The sequence below is a fragment of the Zootoca vivipara genome, chromosome 8 (genome assembly GCF_965207765.1).
Source record: "Zootoca vivipara chromosome 8, rZooViv2.hap1.1, whole genome shotgun sequence".
NCBI lineage: Eukaryota > Metazoa > Chordata > Lepidosauria > Squamata > Lacertidae > Zootoca > Zootoca vivipara.
In genome coordinates, this window is record NC_142591.1 from 53,918,340 (window position 1) to 53,939,486 (window position 21,147).

At 42.3% G+C, this 21,147-nt stretch overlaps 1 protein-coding gene across 1 annotated transcript in view; it reads right to left on the minus strand.

The window, feature by feature from the left end:
- The window catches only part of CYP7B1 (cytochrome P450 family 7 subfamily B member 1), a 97,436-nt gene extending 80,527 nt beyond the window's left edge, over nt 1-16,909 (minus strand). Inside the window, exon 1 of the mRNA XM_035124415.3 lies at nt 15,268-16,909. Within this exon, the coding sequence (XP_034980306.2) occupies nt 15,268-15,734 (467 nt within the window). The 5' untranslated portion in view covers nt 15,735-16,909. The remainder of the gene's footprint in view (nt 1-15,267) is intronic.
- Nucleotides 16,910-21,147: the final 4,238 nt, after the last annotated feature.

Sequence of the window (21,147 nt, forward strand, 5' to 3'; positions counted from 1 at the left end):
TGGACCATTGGTCCAATTCTGTTTAAGGCAGCTTCCTGTTTTCCCTCCCCAGCTTCAAGGTTGGAAGGAAGGTTGAGGTTACGAGGTTCCTGCATTTTACCAGGCACCAAAGCAGTGCAGGGCCAATGTAGGGGCCCACTGACTCCCCTTCCCCTTTCCTTGATTGCACAGCAGCCAAACCAGCATGCCTCTACCAATTTTGGTTTTGCTTCCAAGAACAACCACAGATGTTGCCCCTACTCTTGTCTTGGATTGGCTAATCTTTCTTGATGTTTCTGCTGATCATCAAAACACTATGGGGGAAAGAGACAGAAAGACTTACCTCTGTCTGCCTCAGACCCAATGCTGCTTCTAATTCAAGCTCCATTTTCTTCTTCTTAACTTTCTGCTTGAGGTTTATAACTGATCTTGAATGAATACCCTGTTCTCAACTCATATCTCTTGGCCTGGCTCTTGCCTTTCCAACTTTGAAGACTGCTCTTTTCCTTCAGTTCCAGGCTTGGACCTTCAATATCTTTCTCTAACTGTCGTGTCCAAGATTTCCTGCAACTGTGGATTCCAGGTTCCATCATAAGTCCCAAGTCCAACTCCATGCTTAGTTAGATGGCCCATGTTGGGCTTTCCATCAGCCTCCTGATTCTGAGGAAGGATCTGCTAGAAATGCCCATGAATTCACACTAGGACTATTAAATAAATACTTTAGCTGATTTATTTAGCCTCCAAAATGCAAATGTTTCCTCAATTACATTTAAATAAAACTGTTCACTCTCGTTCCCTGTTCTCTTCCTTCCTTCATATACCCAGGGGAGACTTCATGGTTTTTTAAACCATAACTTCCCATGACATCTAGACCAGTAGTTCGTCTGCTCCCTGCAAACCTGGTTTGCAATCCTGGGCATGAGAAGATTAGGGTTTGCTTGAGCAAATCATAAAATTACATCTGAACTGGGTCTATATGTGTGTTTATGTATGTACATGCAAGAACACACTATAAGCTAGCCTTCCATTTTTGTTATGAGGAATAAATGAAAGACATCTGAAGCCAGAAAACACTTTTAAAATCAATTTCTTAAAGGCCTCAAATGAACATAATTTGAACAGATTTAGTTCAGTGTGGAAATCAGATTTAAATTCATGTAGCTTCTTTTCTAAAATTATCATCATGCATTTAATAACCAGTGTTATGCCACAGAATTGTAAATAATCTGGGAAGGAGTAGCAAGTAAGATGCAGATAATGGCAAACATTTGAATCTACCATGTGGGATAAATCGCCCTTTCCAGCCTTCAGAGAGATACAGTATATTTTCCAGATAATAGCTTTAAATAGCAACCCCAAGAGAATGTGTTGGGCTGATGTCCATGGCTATCTAATGCCAATGCTGAGAACCCAAATCATCTACTAAAATTGAATATATTATTGGATCAAGAAGAGGACATAAAGGAGAAGGCACCTTTGCTATTGTCATGAGCTGCAATATCAAAAGTAATTACAGTAAAACTTTAGATATATGGAAAGATGTTCCCCAGGGGCAGAAGCTGGTTCATCATTATGCTCTTTTAAAGTCCCACAAATCCAAGATATAATTAACTGCAAGATCAGATCTTATGAATGTGTGGGGATCCAAGGACAGAAATAAAGGAGGGAAACCTTTCACAATGACTTCTTGGCTGTGCTGAGTGCACAGCAGAATCCAACCACGTGCACTTTGAGCCTCATTTCTGCATGCCTCAGAGGAGGCCTAGTACAATTGTGTCTTTGTGCAAAGAATACACCAAAATATTCTATGGGCAATGCAGCTGATTTGCCTTGTAAACCTCTCCTCCAGAATATGCCAAGGGGCTTGGCACTTGCTCTTTGTGCTGGAAGCATGACTTAAACCAAAAGTAAAAGGAGAAGGTTCTGAAAAGCCTGAAAGCATATCAGAAGTAGTTTGGATCAGCAAGCTTACATTTTCCCCACCTCATCCAGCAAAGTGACAAGGAGTAAAGCACAAAAAGGTATAGCAGCAGAAGGAACGGGAGAAGCAAAGGTTTATTTATTTTCATTTGTTTATTTTCAACATATGTATGGTACCAATAATGCCAAGTTTGCTGGGGGATAGTCCCCAGCATAGTCCCTCTCCCCTATGTGTAACTAAAGCACCTATCAATTATGGTTGCCCAAACTGGATGTGTGTGTGTGTGCGCGCACACAATGCTTTAAATGTATGGTGCTTTAAATGTATAGTGCTTTAAATGTATGGTGCATACACACCCTGGATTCAAGACAGCAAAGGCCTTGTCATGGGTGCCAGGTGTGATTCTATCTAAAGGTAAAGGTAAAGGTAAAGGGTAAAGGGACCCCTGACCATTAGATCCAGTCGCAGACGACTCTGGGGTTGCGGCATTCATCTTGCTTTACTGGCTGAGGGAGCTGGCGTCCTGCTTCCGGGTCATGTGGCCAGCATGACAAAACCGCTTCTGGCGAACCAGAGTAGCGCACAGAAACGCCATTTACCTTCCCGATTGGAGTGATACCTATTTATCTACTTGCACTTTGACGTGCTTTCGAACTGCTAGGTTGGCAGGAGCTGGGACCGAGCAATGGGAGCTCATCCCATCTCGGGGATTTGAACCACCGACCTTCTGATCGGCAAGCCCTAGACTCTGTGGTTTAAATCTCCCAAAACTACCACCCAGGGTTCATACTCCAAGATGATTTAAAATGTGTTAATACGTTGTCTATTGTTTATGTTTCCCTTCTCATTTTGTACTTTAAGCAGAACCAGACAGTCATGCTCACTGGATCAACACACACTATGCTTCATTTGCAATCTGTTTTTTATACACCAGAAAATGTGCAGCATTTCTATACAAATTAAATTGTAACACATATGGATAAATTATCCAGAGTGCACATAAAGGAAAATTCACTAGACAGCAGTAACAGGGAATCACCTTCCTTCTTCTGTTGGGGCCTGTTCATTCATTACCTCAGTGTTTTATTAATGTTTGAAAGCCTGGCACCATCATGGCGGAACCAGTTTCACAGGTCTTGTCCAAGCAATTGCTGTCTGATTTGAAATAGGAAATTGTCTTCTACTAATCCAGACCATTGGTCTCTCTAGCTCAGTAATCTCTAAACCGTTTGGCAGTGGTTTCCCAGTATTTCAGATTGAGCGTCTTTTCTAGTTCTGCTTGGGAATGACAGAAAGTGAACACAGGGAATTGCTTTATACTGAGCCGGACCATTGGTCTAGTTAGCTTAGTATTGTCTCCACTGACTGGCAGCAGTCATCTTCTGCATGCCAAGCAGATATTCTGACACTGAGCTACAGCCATGTTCCCAGCTCTTCTAAAACATCACCCTGAACAAGCTAGACAGGTTTGTTTAGGGATAGAGTTGCAGGACCGGCCTTATTATTGTTAGTGGCATTTATTTATATACTGCCTTAAAATATATTTCCCCTGCTCAAGGCAGCTCAGAGAACACAGTATCAAGCATTTAAAGCAGAGCTTTCCCAACTTTTCATGTTGGTGACACACTTGTTAGGCATGCATCATTTCGCAATGCAGTAATTCAGTTTTACTAACAAACCGGAGGTTAAACGTACCCCTTTCCAGCCCCAGGAGGAGCATAACACATTTACACACTGCAGCCGGCACAATAATGTGTCGTGACACACAGTTTGGAAAACTCTGACTTGAAGCATGGGGGGAAAGATTAGTTCTACATACTCACAGATCTCGTCCCAAGGAAGAATATCCACTGACAGTATGATCGCAACTAGTGTTAAAACCCGTTCAAAGAGATTCCTATCCTGCATAGGCACTTACGGTGGAATTCACTGAAGACAACTTCTTGTTGAAACTTGTATTGAACCTGGCTCTTACTCTTAACCCATTCACTTCTGTTTTAACCTCACTAAGATTTCAATTAAAATTAATGTTCACCTCAGAAAGAATTGGTGCTTAGAGCCAACATATCTTGCCCAGGAGAATAAGACAAATTTGTCTAAGCTCAAGTATTTCAGCAAGACAGCCTTCTTCAGACTAAGCACTCACCAAGGAAGAAGTAAATTATACATGGAGCTGGGTTTAAAAAAGACAATCAAAAGAGGAGGAGGAGTGTTAATAAATCTGCCCTCTGATGAGGATATTCTATTAGAAAATCATTTGTAAGTATATTAACCTGTAAAAACAAATTGCTGATGGGTTCATGGGTTGAATGAAAATATTATGGAGGCCATTAAATACTGAAGAGAATGAACAGGGCACACACCTTCCAGAGAGCAGAGTCAAAATTATTATTATATATATTTCTGCCATCACCAGTATCAGCAGTGCTCAGAAGACTGTACTGGCATCAGCAGGTTTTTATATAACTCATGCCAGACTTTCAACATAGAGGGCAACATGAACTTCAGTATTTCTCCTTGCTTCCACATCTAAATGAATATAAAAATACAAATGAACATCTTAAAATAATAACAATAAAATTATTTCTACCAAACCTTACCCTACAAGAAGCTCAGAGAGGAGCCCAAGTGTCCCATGATGTACATTTGGGCCAATCGCAGGCTCTCAGACTAAGCCAACTAGTGAACTTCATGGCTGACTGGGAACTGAAAGCTGGATTTCCCTGTTCCTATTTTGAGCATAGCTGCAAAGTCTCCCGTTTTTCGTGGGAAACCCCCATATTTTGTTACCCTTTCCCACTGTTATCCCGAATTGATTATATCCCATAAATATCCCGTAAAGCTCCTGCCGGCGGCAATGTCCCAGCTCCCGTCTGTCTGCGCATGTCTGGACATGCCCAGAAGCGATTTCTGGTGCCCAGATATGCAGACACAGGCAGCCCAGCACCGGAAGTCACTTCTACACATGTCTGGACATGCATAGAAGCGACCTACGGTGCTGCGCCGCCGCTGATCCCAGATTTTTCAATCCAGGAGTTGGAGGGAATGATTTTGACTAACCACTATACCTCATAGCTGCCAAATCTCCCGTTTTCCCCGGGAAATCCCTGTTTTTTCCAGCTGTTCCTAGCTGAAAAAATGGATTTTCTTGTTTTCCCCCGGTTTATTCTGGCGCGGTGGCCATTTTGGAACTGGGCGGAGCCTGATCAGAAGCGACTTTTGATGCTGCTCTGCCCAGTTCCAAAATGGCTGCAGTGTGACTTCTGGCGCGGTAGCCATTTTGGAACTGGGCAAAGCAGCATCAAAAGTCACTTCTGAGCATGCTCCGCCCAGTTCCAAAATGGCGGCAGCGCTACTTCCGGCCTGCTATTTCCAGCCCGGTCCCTTATTTCTCTGACAGCAACTTGGCAGGTATGCTATACCTCACTGGGTTGCTTTAATTTCACAGGAAAGTAAGAATGTACAGCTTACCTATCATGCTAGCTGCAGGGCCCTTCACCCAAACAACTTTGTGAAGCATGAAAAGTGGCCATGGACAATTTGGCAACATCTGCATGCAAATATGCCTTCTCCTGATTAGCCACAAAAATATATGGGAAGCCTAGTAGACTCAGTGTCAGGCTCTGTAAGTTCATCAGATCACAAACCATCCCTGTAGTTTGTGGGTCTGGGCCTACAAGAATGAATTTTGGGGGCACCTTATTGATTGACACTTTGTGGGTTTTCCCTCTCTCCCCTGGGACCAGAGACTGTGAAGAACAGGTTAATTATTTTCTTTGTCACAACTTGTACCTTGTTTTGGAATAAAAATGCACCATTGACAAAAATGAGTACAGTAATTACGGAAGAATGAGAAGACTAATACAGCAAGACCGAGATTATTTTTTTCCCTCTGCAAAGAAATTTCATTATAATATGGCTTGTAAATGCATTTGCTTTGCATTTTTAGGGAGGAAGAAATATTAAAGGAATGTGTTTAAGGAAATCACGAGACACAGGATGTCCTCTTGGACAAACCTTTGCTGCTCCAAAATGCACACAAGTGCTAAAAATAACGCAAAAAGCCCACAAGCATTTGGTCAAGAAGCATCACCCTTCTTGAACCGACTGCTAGTTTCCTATGTTCCCGGAATATTTTTATCAACTGGCATACAGCTCTGTACCATATGGCATGGCATACTAACGAGTAAAGAACGAGATTTAAATATACATGGAAATAAAAATAAATGTTATACCTATACAGGCACAAATAAAGATACACAGACATAGGCTCCAAAACTCTTCTTGCAGGGAGAATGTTAGGGTTATTCCAAAATAAAACAAAAGCAATGCAAATCTGTGGCACCTTACGAGGTGTCACCACTAAATATAACAGACATTTTAATCACTATTTAAAGCTTCTTTCTCCTATCTCCATAGTTATGTATGGATTGGTACATGTTCCTTAGGAGGAAAAGAAAAAGCAATGGAGGTTTCAGCTTGGGGATCTAAAAAGCAGTGACTCAAGATTTAGTTTCTGTCAACCACTATCTCAGGTTATATTCTGTGACTGGAAAAGCTGGGTTAAATATTACCTTGTATTTATTTGTTGGTTAAAACATTCGTACACTACCCTTCAATCCAGTGAAAATAACACATAATGTATAGCATAAAAGATACCATTTTAGCATTTTGTCTTGCTAAATATTGTGAGCCACAAGGAATAGGTTTGTGATAGGAAGGCAGGGTATGGATATTTCAATCTTCAAGATAGTAGAGAGCGCATAAACCATCTTGCTGCCCTGCCTTGTAAGAATGAGATAAATTCAGAGAATCTAGAAAAGCCACATGCACAAAACCATTGGCTGGTATAGAACTCCGGCCCAGCTAGCTAATATGATACCAGGACTGAACCCTAACTGCTGGCACTGTGAACAAGCCAAAGGATGGTTCTCCCATATGTATTGGGAATGCCCAGAGGTAGGGGGATTTTGGAATAAAATCCTTAAGGTTATTAATGAAGTTTTAAAAGTGAAGTTACCTATAGACTTCAATCTTATGACAATGGGTATACTAGGAAACACGGCCATAGAGAAAGGTGACCAGCACACCTTCAAAGCAATGATACTAGCAGGAAAGGCAACAATAGCTTTAGGTTGGAAAGATGGACAGTAGAGGTCTGGACTAATTATTTGTTTGAATTTATTCAGTCAGACATTGTGGCAGTAATGCCACAGGAAATAACCTGGAGGGCCAAGTCTACTATTATAAGGACCAGATGGAACCCCAATCTTCGATGGATAAGAACTACTGGATCAGAAGACATTCAGTGGAAATTAAAGACATTGTGCCCGTGGCTGAGGACAACTGTTTGAACCCTTCCAATGGATTATGGGTGGGGGAGGGGGTGGGAAGAGAAAGGAAAAATGGTACGGGAAATTAAAAATTGGAAGGGGAGAATATAATGTATGTAAAAATTATCGTACTTTAATAAAAAATCTTTTAAAAAAACAAAAAACCATTGGCTAACTTGATGTCAGTACTGTACAGAGGAATTTTAAATGTATATTTTGTTTCCAAAAGATTTCCTGTGTAGATGGGTTTAAATGGTGAGCATCTCAAAAACATGGTTCCAAAACATGGTCAGCATGTATTAAAAGGTGTTTATCATAGACTCTCGTATGCAAGCATACCAGGGGACACAGACTGCTGTCATATCAAGATGGCAAGACTATGAACCAGTGGTGCTTAAATTTGACACTGGCCACATGGTTTATGTGTGGTGACATCATGCCTATAGAGGGCAAAAGACCTCTTCAGGACGAACAAGACTGCCAGGGTTTAAACCAGGACTGAAAGCCTTTGGAATTTACCCATTAATGGATTAATAGTGCATTGTTATAAAAAGTGATCATCCTATCAACTCACTTTCCAGAAGCATCTTACAGGTCAAAACCTGAACCTACCATTCAAAATAAACAAAAGGATCTATTACAAACAATCCCACAGAAAACTGAATTCCTGGATGTGAATTCACAAGTACAAGTTAGTACTGCAAATCAAGAAGCAGCACTCTTCTCAGTTTTGATTTGTGCAAACACAAAAGCATAGCATGCTAGATGTCAGCCAAGTAGTTTATTTAATGTGAATTATTTTTATAGCTACTATTAAAAGCAAAATGGCAAGAGACACTTGTTTTCCTGCCGTAAAAATAGGGTACCTTGAAAGATTCCTTTAAAAAATTACCAACAAAAGTTCAGAGAGAGAAATAACCAGAGAACTGGTTGAATGGGAGATTCCCTGAAACTCAGCAGAACAAAAACAACGAAGGCAGATAAGGACATAGATATGTCACTTCAAAGAACATTGCCCAACAGCGTGTTTGTTTGTTACTTTAAATGTGGTGTTTATAATTATATATATTGCAACATAATTAATCTACTTAGCCTTAGATTTTAAAAGGCTGTGGACAATGTTATTAGAGAATGAAGAAATCAAAACTGGCATCACTTTCTAGGTATAAATCACCTACTTTGTAATTGTCAGTAGACATTAAAGCAAGCCGCAATAGAAATATTTATTAAATACGTACTTTAATTAAATTGTGGTAATATATGTGATCAGAATTGAGAAACGTGTCTCAAGATGTTTACAAGCCATTGGAGATGTTCTCCTAATTCTATCAAAAATATCCCTTTGCCCAAATAATGGGTTATTTGGGGACACCGTTTTGTCCCCCAGAAATTTCAAGTGGGTGCATCAGGGATGGTAGCCTGTGGCCACCCAGATGCTACTGAACTACAACTTCCATCATCCCAGACCATTGGCCATGCTGGCTGGGAGTGATGGGAGTTGTGGTACAACACTATTTGGTGGGCCTCAGGTTTTCCACTGTTTATATAAACAGGGCTAATTCCATACACGTTAATCTTGTAGCAGTTTAACAGACTAAGAAATATACTATAACATAACATTTCATGGGTCAGAACTCATTTTGTCGCTTGAATGAAAAGTCAGGTTCATTCAGAAGAGAGGCAGAGGAGAACTTGACTGGCTGAACAGGAGAAACTATGAAGATGTCATTTAGCCACCTGATTAAAGCGGAGGGCGGGGGATGCAGAGAGAACTGATTTGTTAAAGAGGTTTGCTGCGGAGATACTGTGTGAAATGGTGCTGTCCTTTTTATAACACTTTTCAAGTTGTCCCTCAAACTTCTAGCACATAATTATCTTGCAGGACATCCAAGTGTCATCTAATATATCTGCCTATGTTAGCCACATTCTATTATGGCCCAGAGCACTCAGGATCCTTAGTTAAATTCCCCTCACTGCCTCCTTTTTTCTTCCTTGGAAAGTGTCTAAAGCTGAAGGAGGAAGTTGAAAGAATGCCACTCAATCCCACTTCCTTTTTCAGTCTAAGTGTTTTTAAGGGTCAGACCAGTTGAACGGAGGGAAGAGTGACCAGGAAAAGGGGATAGGGTGGAGTAGGAAGGAAAAGAGGGTGATCTTGGAGAAAATTATTATTATTATTATTATTATTATTATTATTATTATTATTATTATTTACCGGTATACCCCGCCCATCTGGCTGGGTTTCCCCAGCCACTCTGGGCGGCTGCCAACAAAATATTAAAAATACAACAAAACATCAAACATTAAAAACTTCCCTAAACAGGATTGCCTTCAGATGTCTTCTAAAAGTCAGATAGTTGTTTATTTCCTTGACATCTGATGGGAGGGTGTAATGAGAGACTGAGAGTGGCAAAGGGAAGAAAGTGAGATGCTAAGTGAGAGAGATTTGCATGTGTGCGCACGCATACACGCAGACTGGATTCAGTTAAATGAATCATCTTGAAGTTGTGTAGTTTTCACACACACACATATAGCCCAACTAACATTGAACAAACATTTAAAAATTACTGATATGGTACTCTTCAGTGTTGCCATGCAGCAAAAACATGGGATCTTATGGGTCATCAGGTCACCTCTTGACCCACAAATGTGTTCTGTGGCTTTTTGTGTGTGGTTTTCTTGCCTTCTTGTGTAAAAAATGTGTGCCTTTTGTTAGTGTTTTTGTGGTGCTGGCAAGTTCTGAAATTTTTACTGTGCGATCTACCAATGTATAGTTTAATTTGATGGTGTTCTTTTGGGTAGGGGATAGCTCTGTGTAAAATCATGCAAATTCAAGAGGATCCATTTTATTTCTCCTGGATCTCACTTCTCCCCATGCTTCATAAAATACTTAAATCATTTTTTGTGTGCATATATGCATGTACACTTTGTCTAGGTGGGGAGGGAGGGAGAAACCAGAGGTGGTGGCGCCTTCTTTCAAAATTCCAGCTGTGCCCTTGGGCTGAAAAATGTTGGAGACCCCTTCTCTAGGTGGATGTTCCTACCAAAATCTAATCTCTCGAGCATAAACGACCTAGCATGAAAAGCAATAAGCTACTGAATGAGAACGATCATGAAAAAGGCAATAAGTAGTGTACATTACTATGGCATGGCAACGAAAATAGAGTGTTTTCAGTGCTACACTCTCTTCTGCCGTTAACATTTTATAACCTAGTAAAACCTTCTTGCTATTTTCCTTTCAATTAAAAACATCTAACATCCTTTTAGGTATAGAATTAGTCATTTTCCATTCACATCCTTCCTCTAAATGGGCCATTTGAGCCTCTGAAGATATTAAAAGACACAATTTGAAAGGTAAAAATGGCAGAAGCGTTCTTGGCTCAAAAGTAATACCAATAGCCCAGACACTCTCCAAAGGCTGCAAAAATATACAAACAGGATTTCCAAATGTGTGCACTAAACCAGAATGAGGCAATAGTTTATCTAACTCACTCTAATACATCCTGAAACAATTACATATTCATAGATGGATTTTTTTTAAGAGTCCCTGGCACGTGTGAAACAAAAAAAAAGTAAGCAGAAAACATGGCAATCTCCCTTTAAGAATAAGACCACAATGTATTTGCTGGATAAATGCTCATAGTTGAGAACACAGAATGGTGTTTTCACTGAGATGGTACACAACTCTGCTCTCTCAAAAACACAGTGTTATGTTTTTGGTTTCAAGCTTTATACCCAAAGCTATTGAGGCAATGAGATCTATGAATATATTTGGAGAGGTTGCAGTATTCCTACCTATAGTAGGATTCTGGTGTTCTTCAAGAGCCACCATCAGAGATGATGTCAAAAAGTACTTCTTCACACAGCACAGAGTTAAACTATGGCATCTGCTACCACAAGAGGCAGTGAGGGCCACAATCTTGGAGTGGTCTTAAAAGAGGAGCAGACAAATTCAGAGAGGCTATCAATGGCCACAAACCATATATTTACATTTGGTATTCTGGCAATAAAAACGAAGGCATAAAAATGAAAAGACAGAAGGCTACATCTTTCCACGATTTCTGAGATTGGATCAAAACAGAAAAACTATCCTATATGAATACAGACGCAGATGTTTTATATAAGTGGAGTTTGACTTTTGGCTCATTTGGTTTAAAAGAGATGTTAGTAGACCTATAATTTGTCACAAAGAAGGAAATGTTCTAGGGCAGGAATGGGGAAACTCTTGTCGTCCAAATGTTGTTGGATATAACCAGCTCCAGCTGCCTTTTTCTGGATGGTGCAGCAAAGAAGGTGGGTCCCACATGGCCAAATCCCTACCACTGCTCTGACCAGAGGGAGACAGAAGCAGCTGCTCATGCAAGGAGCAAACCTCTCATCTTTTCTCATCCTCTGGGCAAGAGCACAGAGGAAGAAGCAGAGCCACCTCTGTAGCATGGAGGTGTGGACATGGCCTATTCTCATTGGCCCACTCTAGGATGTGTGCAGGGAAACCTCTGGCTCCAATCCTTTCCCCTCTGCATCCCCACAACAGAAGGTAAGCAAGCGTGGATAATAAGCAGAGTCAAGTACATTTCCAGAAGCAAGACTTCCTTTAGAAAATGGAATGGGAATAAAAAGAAGCTAACACTTGCAAAAGAAATGCACGCAGACTTCCATGGACAGGGAGTGGCATGGTGTGAAGATAGCATGGGCAATGCTCTCACGCGCTCACAGCAGTGCGATAAAAGGCTGGCAGGCAGGCATGGGGGCGTGTGATTGCAGCAGGAGCAAAACCACAAGGAGGCAGGTGAGGTGAAAGAAAGGAGAGATAAGTAGCTAGGAGAAGCAGCCCAGAGAGAGACAAGAAAAACAAGGGAAACACCTGCCAGAGGATCGCTGAAGGAGGAAGTCCGAGGTTATACAATTCAGAGGCAAGCCGGGGAAGTAGAGCAAACTTATAAAAGGGATCCTGTGATGAGAATCACAAAAGCAAAACCTAGACTAAGGAATCATTACGGGTCCCTAAGGCTTTCCTGGGGGGGGGGGGTGAGGTGTTATAGGGAACACAAATAAATAAATAAATAAATTATTATTTATAACCCGCCCATCTGGCTGGGTTTATCCAGCCACTCTGCGCGGCTTCCAACAGAGTATTAAAATACAATAATCTATTAAACATTAAAAGCTTCCCTAAACAGGGCTGCCTTCAGATGTCTTCTAAACGTCTGGTAGTTGTTTTTCTCTTTGACATCTGATGGGAGGGCGTTCCACAGGGCGGGTGCCACTACTGAAAAGGCCCTCTGCCTGGTTCCCTGTAATGGCATCTCGCAACGAGAGAACTGCTAGAAGGCCCTCGGCGCTGAACCTCAGTGGAACGATGGGGGTGGAGATGCTCCTTCAGGTATATTGGACCGAGGTATAAAGGTAAAGGTAAAGGGACCCCTGACCATTAGGTCCAGTCGTGACCAACTCTGGGGTTGCAGTGCTCATTATTGGCGAGGGAGCAGACGTACAGCTTCCAGGTCATGTGGCCAGCATGACAAAGCCGCTTCTGGCGAACCAGAGCAGCACACGGAAACGTCGTTTACCTTCCCGCCAGAGCAGTACCTATTTATCTACTTGCACTTTGACATGCTTTCAAACTGCTAGGTTGGCAGGAGCTGGGACTGAGCAACAGGAGCTCACCCTGTCGTGGGGATTCGAACTGCCGACCTTCTGATCGACAAACCCTAGGCTCTGTGGTTTAACCCACAGTGCCACTCGCGTCCTGGATGCTAAATATGAAGAGCACATTGCTAAAATTATAGAAGCTGAACCAGAAAAAAATGCTTTAAATACATCAGCAATAGATTATCATCTAGGAAGGGAGCTGGGCCTTTGGATGACAAAAGAGTGAAAGGTGTGATAAAGGAGGATAAGGAGAATGCAGAGAAGCATTTGTCAGATTGCTGTGCCTGAACTAACTTTTGCAGAGAGGGTCTGAGGAACTGCAACAAAAAGTGGTGACAAGGAATGATGTTCTAGGCCTAATAGATGAATTGTTAAAGATAAAATAACCAAGCACACAGAAGAACAAGCTTTGCCAAAAGTAAAATTCCTGACACCCGTGAAATAAGCTTTTTGGGGGGAAATCTAAGCTTTTTGAACTGCTTTTTCCATCGCGTTGCCATATATCCAGGTTTTCCATGACATTTTGCCAATTCAGCATAATTTTTCCCTGACACATTTTTTACACCCGAAAGCAAGGACATGTCAAGAATTTTCGTAATGTATGGCAAGCCTACCAAAGCACAGCCAACATGGCTTCTGCAGGTCCTGGCTCACTATCTCTGTAGAATGCTTTAAGAATGTCAACAAGCATATAGAAGATATGTTTGGTGGAAAAACATATTCCACCTAAACATTAGGAAGAACTTCCTGACAGTAAGAGCTGTTCAGCAGTGGAATTTGCTACCAAGGAGTGTGGTGGAGTCTCCTTCTTTGGAGGTCTTTAAGCAGAGGCTTGACAGGTATATGTCAAGAATTATTTGATGGTGTTTCCTGCTCGGCAGGGGGTTGGACTGGATGGCCCTTGTGGTCTCTTCCAACTCTATGATTCTAAGATTCTATATAGCTAGGTGTGACTCGGTTGACATATAGTGTAGTAGAACTTCCGAAAAGCTTTAGACAAAATGTCTCATCAAATATCCTGAGCAACCTTGGCAGTCTTGGAATATGAGGAGCGGTCCTCTTATAGATCAGGAAGTAGTTAAGAATCAGGAAGCACAGAATAGAACCATATGGACAGTTCTCCCAATGGAGAGGTGTAGAAAGTGGAGTCCCACAAGTATTGGTAGACAAATGTATGGATGATAAGGTCATCTGTGGCCACAATAGCTATGTTCTACCTCCCCTTTCAGAGACAGTATGCATTTGAATAGCAGTTACTGAGAATCACAAGTGGGGAGAGCACTGTAGCACTGCTGCCCGGTTTGTGGGTTTCCCATGGGCATCCAATGATTGGTATTAGGACCTGTGTTTTATAACTTGTCCATAAATTATATAGATTTCAAGGTGAACAGGGTGAGCAGTGAGGCAGCCAAGTTTGCTGATTAAATTGTTCAGGATGATTAAAACAAAAAAATTAAAAGAAAAATGGAATTGCAATGTGCTCCAAAAGGATCTCTCCAACCCAGGTGAATGGACAGGAAAATGGCAAATGCAATTCAATGTAAACAAATGCACATTGGATCTGAGCTGGCAGTGACTGACCAGGAACGAGATCATGGGGTCACAGCAAATAGACTGATGAAGAGGCCAACCAGTGTGCAGCAGATGTGAAGAAGGCAAATTCCATGCTAGGAGTCATCAGGAAAGGAACTGAAATAAAAAGACCAGAGGAGGGGCACACAAGCAAGTGGGCCACTACAGCTTCACTTGGGGATGGGTGCTTATTTTGGGATGGTTGCTTCTCATGCATTCACCAACTTTGTTGCAGCAACATTGCTGGCATCAAAATGCCAGGCTGCATTCGGCACACTCCATCCAGTTTTGCCCTTTCATGGGGAAATCTGATATGTTAAAGAAAACCTGTTGCCAACGCCCCTTTTGACCATTGAGCAACCGTCTGGAATCCCTCTCATTCACTCTCTCGCGGTGGTGTAGCTCTGGGGATTTGTGGAAAGGTGAAGGCCGGGCCACCCAAATCATGTTGCCAGGCCCCCACAACCTACAACACTCCATGGTAAAACCTGGAGCCTCTTTGTAGGAAACGTCCCAGCAGAGAGATCGCCCCCGGTCGTTGCAGGAAACTCAAAATAAGAGAGAGCATGCGTGTGTGTGGTGCCAGTTTAAAAAGATAACAGCGTTAAGTGGATCTATAAATTTGCTAATCTTTACGGGGCACAATCGCTCTCTTTCCCCCTTCCTTTTCTGCAAAGTTAACCTTGGTGCATCAGAGTCAACTTTGAAACAGGATCCAAGTTCGCCTCCGCTCTGCCGGGTCTTCCAGTCCTGCAGGATCTCAACAACCCTGCTGCGATCCCCTGTAGCCAGGAGAGCGACGGCTTTTCTTACCTTTTCCGCCTGCAGAAAACACAGAGCGCCCAGAGCGCCAGAGCAGTAGCGAGCGCCAGGCCGTAGGTGCCAGGGGACAGCAGCTCGAGGAGGCCCATTTTGGGGGTGATCGGCTCCTTCGACGTGCTTCTGTCGCTCTTCCCGCCGCAGAGACCTCCCCCTCTGCCAGCAAACTTCAGGCATCTCCCGCCAGGGAACTCCCGCTCCCGGTTCCCTCCCGCAGCGTTACAGGAAGTTTGGACAGCGACGGGAAAAAAAAAAAAAACAGCGAGCAGCGACGGCGTTCCGATTGGAAGGCGAGCGTGGTGGGGCGGCCCCAAGGAAAATCCCAGCCCCGCCCCACCGTCGAAAGAGAGCGACTGGAAGAGCCGCTTGGGAAGCGCGGAGGAGATGGGCAAAGACCCCGTGCGCCCTCCTCGCGCGCTCCCTTCCCCAGGGAAGTTGGATCTCTGGGTCCGGCTTCCCATTGGAGGAGAGAAGGGAGGAAGCTAGGGAGATCTGCCCGCGAGGAGCGAAGGAGGATTATTGTTATTCCACAGAAGCTGCTCCAGAAAGGAAAGAAGGCAGATCGTCGCCCTGATGTCTGGGGAAAGCGGCGGCCTGAGAAAGAATCAGTTTCTGGGTGTATTTTTTTTTTACGGGATTTTGTTGAATCTCGCCTGTTGTATTCAGGCTCAGCTACTGATCTGGTTATTTATTTACTAGCTAGAATACAAGCTCCTAATCCTGACCTGCGATTTTTTTCAGTGCAAAGGTAAAGGGAAGAGAGAAGGCTGGCTGGTGGTCCTGAGTCAATATAACACAATGCGTCACTATTTGAAAGTAAAATAGATTCCGTTCGGTGTAGCTGAAGTTGGATTTTAGCCTTAGTGTACACACACACACACACACACACACACACACACACACACACACACCAAAAGGACATCAGATAAGGCTCCAGACCTGAGCACTGGAAAGTAACCAATGTAACACTCATCTTTTAAAAAGGGATCTGTATATTACAGGATGCTCAGCTTAATGTCTGTCCCAGAAAACTGGTGGAAAGTAGGGATACAGATAAAATAGCCATGCATATAAAAGAAGTCTTGCTGAAGCAGAAGCAGCACAGCTTCTGCAAGGGCAAGTCATGTCTCACAAATTTCTTAAAGAGTTCTTTGAGAGTGTCAACAAGCAGGGCCATCTTTTACCAGGGGCACTGGGCGCCAAATTCTGGGGGGCGTCAGGCGCCCACCATTGAAGCCGCCTAAGCTCTTAACTATCTACCTGTTATGAAATAATAAATAATTTTGATCAAGCTAGAAAAACAAAATACATATATACCTAGGTATTACCGAAATGTATACCTACTGTTTCACTAAAGGACTTTCGACTTTGTGCACTAATTTACCAATGGCGCACCAGCAGCGGCGCTTTTCATTCACAACGGCGCCGTGCACGCAAAATTAACTCTTACATCAAAATATTATGTTACACATTGTTTTGAGCTGCTATACGGTAGCGGGGTCAGCGGCACCTGTGACACGACTGATGTTTCTCCTAAGTAGGTGCCTAAACAATACTTATAAGTTTAAGTGTGGTGGTGTTGTATACTTAAGTATAAGTGTATTGTAAATAAATGAGTAAATAAAAAAGTTTGTTTCTTTTCCCTCCCTTCTTTCATAAACAAGAGATAAGGCGTAAGCATGGTGTCTGACATAAGCATAATAAAAGTTAATTTGGGGGCTAAACTAAATTCGGGGGCACTGGGGGGATCTTTGCACCCCGGCGGCACATATGCTAAAGACTGTGCTGTCAACAAGCATATAGATAAGAGGTGATCCAGCGAACATAGCGTACTTGGACTTTCAAAAAGCCTTTAATGAGGGCCAATTTGATATACCAGTAAACATGAGTTAAGTGGAGTCTGAACCGGCAGTAACTGACCAGGAGCGAGACCTGGGGGGTCATAGCAGAGCTCAGCGAACATCTCAACCTAGTGTGCAGAAAGAGGGGTAAAATCTTTTCTCTGGCCACTTTCTCAATGCCTTGCATAATCTTATACATGTCACCTCTGACTCCTCTTTCCTCTAAACCAAAAAAAGTCCCAAATGTTGCAACCTTTCCTCATGGGGGAGTCACTTTGGTTGCCCCTTTCTGAACCCTTTCCAGCTCTACAATGTCATTTTAGAGTTGAAGTGACCAGAAATATACACTGCATCCCAAACACCATAGCACTTTTATTTTCCCTTAGCATAGAAAGAGTCCATACGTTTGGTAACTTGAAAAAGGTTTACTTACAATCCCTTCAAAGGTCAGATTCATGTGCTTTTCCATATATGGTAGCAGCAAGAAAAGACTACAGTGGTACCTCTACTTACAAATAACTCTTCTTACGAATTTTTCTACTTACAAATGGAGCTCCATCCGCCATCTTGGATGCGGTTTGGATAGGATTTTTTCTACTTACGAATTTTTAGATAGGGTTGCTTCGACTTACAAATTTTTTTCTCCCAATGCATTCCTATGGGTTTCAACTTACAATTTTTTTCGACTTACAAATGTGTGTTCGGAACGCATTAAATTCGTAAGTAGAGGTACCACTGTATCTCAGCCAGATTGATTAGGGATGCCACTGGGCAACAGCGTGCTTGGTAGACCAGTAGCATATTTGATCCGTCTTTCTGGCCAAGCACCAGGTTTGATTCCTCATTGCTCTTTATCTCCAGTACTATTCACATTGACAGCCAGGTTTTCCAAAAAGAGTACACTCGCTAGGAGTTGCAGCTGCTCCTAATTCTGTTTGATACACAGAATTATATATGATATGATACACAGGTTTGCATGGACACATTACATCAGGGTTTACCAGCCTTTCAGGCTCTCCAAGTATATTTACAAACTAACGAAGCCTTCTATTGGCCACAGAAGGCTTTTTTCAAGCCTAATTTTGGGGTGATAGGGGGCTGAGTGCACCAGGGAAGGATTCCCCACAGGAGCCACATTTTCAGGTGTGCTGAAGAGATTGAGTTAAAGGGTTGGGAACAGCAACCAGATTTTCTTCTTATGAAATGATGGCAGATCTAGCAGATAACCTTCATATATCTGTGTAGAAAGAATTTGCTCTGTTATGAGATTAAGATCTTGTCACTTTAGAGATCAGGCCTAATGCATTTTTCTTGTTTTGTATCTGAAAATATAACCTGTCTTGCATAAGTAGCCAGAATACTGACCATCTCCCCCCCCCCAATTGTGTAGCATTTCAAGTTTATGTTTAGCATAGGAAAACTGATCATCTCTGCAAATATTTCCATCTCCTAAAATCAGAGATAATAATATGCCTTTGGGTGAGGAATGTAGAAATATTTCTCCTTCAATGGCTCTTCTGTGTTTGCCTGCCTTTCATCATCTTGCTGAGGAAAGAGGGCAATTGGGGGCCCAGACAGCATTCCTCAGTGGGCTATATTTGGCCTGTGGGCTACCAGCTGCAAACCCCTATGCATAAATATGTGCAACATTGGATATTGCTATGGTTCTTTTTGGCTGCAACCCTCTTTGAAAGAGCCAAATACAGGCTCTGTGTAAATTGATAGTTTTGCTTTAATTAGACTTGAATTGGGATATGGCTCTTGTTGATACAATTTAAACACTGGGAACCATCTGTATCAGAGACAGTGAATCTGTGGTTCTCTAGATATTGCTCCCAGAATTCCTGTGCATTGCTCCTTCTTGCTGGGGCTTAAGGGAGTTGGAGTCCAACAACATCTGGAGAGCCAGAAGTTCCCAATCCCTAATCTATATGCGGCAACTTCAGTTTCAAAGGTAAAATTTGAAATAACTTGAAGTGAGATGGCAGGTGAAAGAAGCTCTCTAGCTGCCTTTCCTGTCTTGTCTCTCACATTAGATGACCACCTGTGCTTCCTGCATAAAAGCAAAGATGTTGGGATGTCCCTTCCATCCATTTGTCTTTGTGGGGGCAGTTTTCTTAATCTGGCCTCTAATTTCTTCCTTTTGTGAGCTGATCTTACTTTGGCAGTATTCTTTTTGTGTGGATATAACGTTTTTGAAGTTAGGTTAAGATGCTGAATTGTTCAATGGCAGTGTGCAAAAGGACTGGTTTGGGGAATCAAGCAACAGAAAGCAAAACCATATTTAGACCCAGATCTGCACAAGTGGATGATTTTAAACATGAATCTGAATAATCATATATTTATATGCTTTTAGGTAGGTTTTCAGGTTTTGTTCAGGTTTGTTTGGGGAAGATTATATGGATGCAGAGGGAACATATTTAAGTACAATAAGTAACATTATTATATGTCACAGTATAACATATATATAGGGACGTAGGTGGCGCTGTGGTCTAAACCACAAAGCCTAGGGCTTGCCAATCAGAAGGTAAGCGGTTTGAATCCCCGTGACGGAGTGAGCTCCCATTGTTCAGTCCCAGCTCCTAACATAGCAGTTCAAAAGCACATCAAAGTGCAAGTAGATAAATAGGTACCACTCTGGTAGGAAGGTAAACAGCATTCCCGTGCACTGCTCTGGTTTCGCCAGAAGCGACTTAGTCATGCTGGCCACATGACCCGGAAAAACTGTCTGTGGACAAACATCAGCTCCCTCGGCCAGTAATGCGAGATGAGTGCCGCAACCCCAGAGTCATTCACGACTGGACTTAACTGTCAGGGGTCCTTTATCTTTTTTAAATAACATATATATGATATAGTATATCATACTATACATTGTTATTATATCTTACACACATGTATTTAAAATGTATGATTGAAAATATAAATGTATATGGAAATTATATGTATAAATATATAGAAAACTGTGAAGAGCCTTCCATGAAATGCCAACAGTGTTGACACCAGCCAGACTGCCAGGGGGAGGGCATTCAATATTTAACCTTTTCCTGTGTGAAGCTATTAGGTCAATAAATTACCATATAGCATATATTCAACACAAAAAACCAGCTACAATTTGTTGTTGACAAAGGACAGCTGGACATAAAGGGCCCCATTACCTTCAGTGGCTTAGGGCCTCATCAAACCTAAATCAGGCCCTGTTCAAATCCCAGGGAACTTGGAGAATTGTAGTACTGTGAGGGGGATAGGAATCTCCCAACATATCCCCACACCTTCAACAAATGACACTTCCCAGAATTATTTGGGTAAAACCATGGCTTTTAAAGTGCTGTAGTGTGGGGCAGGCCCAACTCCGATCTATAGGGCTACAGCTTCCCTATCTGTCCCATAGATCAAACCACTGAGCAGGTGAACCAAAAGTATGACAGTGATTTCTGGGTCAAGGAAAGCCCCGTTCAGCCTACTGTACTTCTCCCCTTTTTGCTGAATATATTTTTGGCAGCTCCATTCATGTAATGGCAGCAGGAGTTGCTTCTAGGGCTGCAGCATGTGGAAGCGGGTGGGAGGTGAGGTTGGGACCTGCAGCTCTTTGGAATGTTTTTGGTTCATTGAATATTTTAGCAGGCTGCCAACATCCCCCTGGGGAATTCAAGAGAGAGAGAGAGCAAAGGGAAAAGGAGGTTTTAACACCTCACACTCAATGTAAACCTGAATGAAATGTTAACTTTGTGTCAAATGCAGAATGTCAGCTGCAAATAACAAGCAAGAGTTTCAAGGATGTAAGGAGGTGTTTTTTGTTTTTGCCAGTCTGCAATCAAGTGTGGCTTTTGCCCTTCCTGTTCCAGTTGACTTTTTCAGTTGAATTGTGTAACATAGTCTGCATTGAGCCAAGTCACTTGTGATGTATAACTGATTTAAACTTACTTGACCCATTCTGCAAAATAGCTAATGGTATTTCCATACAAGGCAGAAGAATAGGAAGACAACAGAAAAGATATTTTTAAAATACAACTAAAGTTTCCCCTGTAATTGTCAC